The sequence below is a fragment of the Lactuca virosa genome, chromosome 2 (genome assembly GCF_052849685.1).
Source record: "Lactuca virosa cultivar CGN04683 chromosome 2, Lactuca_virosa_CGN04683_v6, whole genome shotgun sequence".
NCBI classification, from domain to species: Eukaryota; Viridiplantae; Streptophyta; class Magnoliopsida; order Asterales; family Asteraceae; genus Lactuca; species Lactuca virosa.
The window spans coordinates 148,530,612-148,533,844 of record NC_136427.1 but is presented as its reverse complement, the minus strand read 5'-3'; the positions used below and the strand labels follow the sequence as shown (position 1 = coordinate 148,533,844).

The 3,233-nt window shown below is 32.0% G+C and overlaps 1 protein-coding gene across 1 annotated transcript; it reads left to right on the top strand.

Annotated features, from left to right (window-relative positions):
- The first annotated feature begins 288 nt into the window (after positions 1-288).
- LOC145159589 (auxin-induced protein PCNT115-like) lies at positions 289-2,310 on the top strand. The gene is made up of 5 exons (XM_079078594.1): positions 289-545; positions 608-817; positions 929-1,101; positions 1,185-1,287; positions 1,878-2,310. The coding sequence occupies exons 1-5, from the start codon at positions 321-323 to the stop codon at positions 2,214-2,216; spliced, it is 1,050 nt and encodes a 349-aa protein (XP_078934720.1). The 5' UTR covers positions 289-320; the 3' UTR covers positions 2,217-2,310.
- Positions 2,311-3,233: the final 923 nt, after the last annotated feature.

The window sequence follows — 3,233 nt, the reverse complement described above, 5'->3', positions numbered from 1 at the left end:
AACCTTGACCAAAACATAAGAGACATAGCTCTAATTTGTAAGTAAAACGAATCACCATGGAAATGTATGAGCTTCAAGTTGGTTTTTAACTAAAAGGCAAGTGGATGCACATTACTAGAAAGAAGTATAATAAAAACCAATATTTAATCTACAATCGAATAATCTATATAACATAATGGACAAGTTTATTAAATCTAAATTATCCAACGTGAGCATCAATATCACATGGGAATCTTTCAATTAAAATAATCCCTTATGTGTTTTCTTCCTCCATATAAAATTCATCAAAAACTTCATCACTGTTTATTGAAAGAGCTACAATGGGAGAAGAACTAGTTATTATGCCAAGAAGGAAACTAGGATCACAAGGTCTTGAAGTATCAGCAATCGGTTTAGGATGCATGGGTATGTCCCCATTACACGGATCCCCAAAACCCGAAAAAGAAATGATTCAAGTAATCCAAATCGCCATTGAATCCGGCATCACATTTCTTGATACTTCTGATCTCTATGGCCCTCATACAAACACTATCATCATCAGCCAGGTAGCTAGATCACTTATATATTTTCGTACATTGACTATTTTGACCAAAGTCAAACCTCACAGGCTCTCAAGGGGCCCCACACGAGACAAAAAGTACAACTCGCCACCAAATTTGGGATCAAGTCACTCTCCGGTGATAAAAAGATGGTGGTTTCCGGCGATCCTGTGTATGTGAAAGAAGCTTGTGATGCTAATTTGAAGCAACTTGGAATCGATTGTATTGATCTTTATTATGTTCATCGTATTGATACAAGCATTCCTATTGAAATCACGGTATATATATATTTATAATTTTATATATATATATATATATATATATATATATATATATATATATATATATATATATATACCCATGAAAGTTTGTGACATTTTGTTGTTTAGATGGGGGCATTGAAGGAATTAGTGGAAGAAGGTAAAATAAAATACATAGGGCTTTCGGAAGCTTCACCAGAAACTATTAAAAGGGCACATAAAGTTCATCCGATAACAGCTGTTCAATTAGAATGGTCGTTGTGGACAAGAGATGCTGAAGAAGAAGTGATTCCTACTTGTAGGTGGGTGTTTAGTTTTTGAATTGGATTTTGATTTTTCTTTTTTATAACTATTTTTAAAATAAATATATATTATTTGTTTGCAGAGGACTTGGAATTGGGATAGTTCCATTTAGTCCTTTAGGAAAGGGGTTCTTCTCAAAGGGTCCGAAGGTGGTTGAGAACTTTGCAAGTGATGACTTCCGAAGGGTTTGTATTTTAACACAATCTTCTTTTCTTTATTAAAAAAAAACGCTTTCGTTGACATTCTCAAAGTTGAAATATGATTCAATTACAAGAAACAATTTTTATATATACAACACTTGGTTGTTTATTATGCATCTCCATTAAGTCCTCTTAAGATAAAGTGGTTGAACGGATAATAATTTTGTCTGAATATAATGTTCTATGCATAAGATTTTTTTTCTAGGTTGAATGGTCCGAATTAAACTAAATAACTATTTTATCTTTATCATTTTAAGTTTTAACAATATTCATCAATTTCAACATGAAGCCATTTTTTTTGGCTTAAAGCATTAAGTCATTCTGTCCTAAAAAAGAAAAGGTCATATATAGCTGTCCGAATTAAAACCTATTAAAATTGACAAATAAAAAAACTGCATAAAAATATGAATTAGCAATTCAGCACTTTACCCATACAATATTTAACCCTTAGACCCATTTGTTTTCACTGGTATCATACTTTTATAACATGAAATCTTGGCTACTATTGAGTGTTTATAAAGTTTTTTTAAAAGCCAAATTTTGGGCAAATTGTGATAATTCATCATCTTTTGCAGCATCTACCAAAATTTCAGGGTGAAAATTTGGAGAACAATAAGATTGTATACGAAAGGGTGAATGACATGGCAAGAAAGAAGGGATGCACCCCGTCTCAGCTGGCGCTGACGTGGCTTCTACACCAAGGGGACGATGTTTGTCCTATACCTGGTACAACAAAAATCGAGAACCTTAAACAAAACATTGGATCGGTTTGTGTAAAATTAACGAATGAAGACATGTGTGAACTTGAATCGATTGCCGCAGATGTGAAAGGCGATAGGTATTCACCTGCAGTAATGCAAGACACGTGGAAATATGCAAACACTCCACCATTGTCATCTTGGAAAAGTGGATGAATCTTTTAGAGGGCTTGTTTAGATTATACGAAAGATTTTATGTTTGACTATTACTTTCTGAACTTTTAATTATCAATTTGATCATAGTTCTATATGTTTTGATTACCAACAAATTAAGATTAGGGGTATTTTCGTCATTTACAACCATTTTGATTTAGGTAACACCGGTTTGGATGTTGAAAAACTTTTTTTCAGTTTTCACATGTTTACGAATTAGGTGGTATATTTTTAAAAAGGATAGTGAATATGGAGCATTTATATACTTAAAGCAAATATAGAACCACTAAAACAATTTAACTTAGAGAAATTAAATATCATCTTACCTTTTGTTCCTACCTATTTAAAATGATGACAAGTGTACAAATTCAAAATCCCAATCAAATTTAAATTAAATTTAATGGCACTTGTCACCATCTAAAATAGGTAGGAGGATATTAGGAACAAAAAGTAGGAGGCTATTTAATTTCTCTTTAACTTAACATAAGCATTATTTAAGCTAACTAACTTCATATATCAAATCTCCACTTTTACCGTTTTACGAATCGAATAATAGTCAAAGTTCATTGTTTAAGAACATCACGTATTTCCAACTTAAATCTGGATATTTTAGCTAATATTAACCGGTCATTACAACAAGGATAATCAATTTATCTACATTCCATATGTACATCAGCACTAGTTTAAACGCTAGTTTCACCAATTTAACCAATTCACGGAATCAACAAACCCTACCTTTGATTTCGGGTTTATAATCTTTCATAATACTCCAAATCAGCAAGAATTCCTAAGCTCCGGTTCCAATGGAACCTTAATTCCGGAAACACAGTGACCTCATTAGCCAAAAGTTTGAAATAATATAATTAGAATACTTGGAGGGTGTTTGGGGTTCCTTTTTAAACAACTTTTAGACTTTTAACTTCTTTAAAAAGTCAAAAGTCTCAAAAGTTGTTTGGTAAATGGAAAAGACATATTTTTGTAATTTTTTGTGACTTTTGGACCTGAAAAAAAGTAAATTAC